Source organism: Penaeus monodon, chromosome 23 (genome assembly GCF_015228065.2).
Source record: "Penaeus monodon isolate SGIC_2016 chromosome 23, NSTDA_Pmon_1, whole genome shotgun sequence".
NCBI classification, from domain to species: Eukaryota; Metazoa; Arthropoda; class Malacostraca; order Decapoda; family Penaeidae; genus Penaeus; species Penaeus monodon.
In genome coordinates, this window is record NC_051408.1 from 42,041,526 (window position 1) to 42,041,807 (window position 282).

The following is a 282-nucleotide window of genomic DNA, read 5'->3' on the forward strand; positions in this document are numbered from 1 at the left end:
TGACCCACCTCCTCCGACCAGTCCGTGTAGAACCAGGTGTGGTGGGCGCAGGTGTGACCGTGGCACAGCTCCTGCTTGGGCGGTTTCTCCTGGACGTTGCACTGGTCATCTGGCACTCTGCGGCCATCCGCTCGACACGTGACCTGGCGGGACTTGAGGCCAGTGCCACACTCCACGGAGCACTGGGCAAGGAAGGGGACAGGAAGAGAGACGGGAAATATGAGGTGAATTAGGATTTGAAGAAAGGGGAATAATGATGAGGAGGGATTTTTTTTTTTTTTA

At 55.7% G+C, this 282-nt stretch overlaps 1 protein-coding gene across 1 annotated transcript in view; it reads right to left on the reverse strand.

The window, feature by feature from the left end:
* LOC119588090 (ADAMTS-like protein 4) overlaps positions 1 to 282 on the reverse strand; it is a gene marked incomplete at its 5' end in the record, with an annotated part of 6,687 nt that overhangs the window by 3,559 nt on the left and 2,846 nt on the right. The window contains 1 exon segment of the mRNA XM_037936799.1: positions 9 to 182. Coding sequence (XP_037792727.1) covers positions 9 to 182 — 174 coding nt within the window.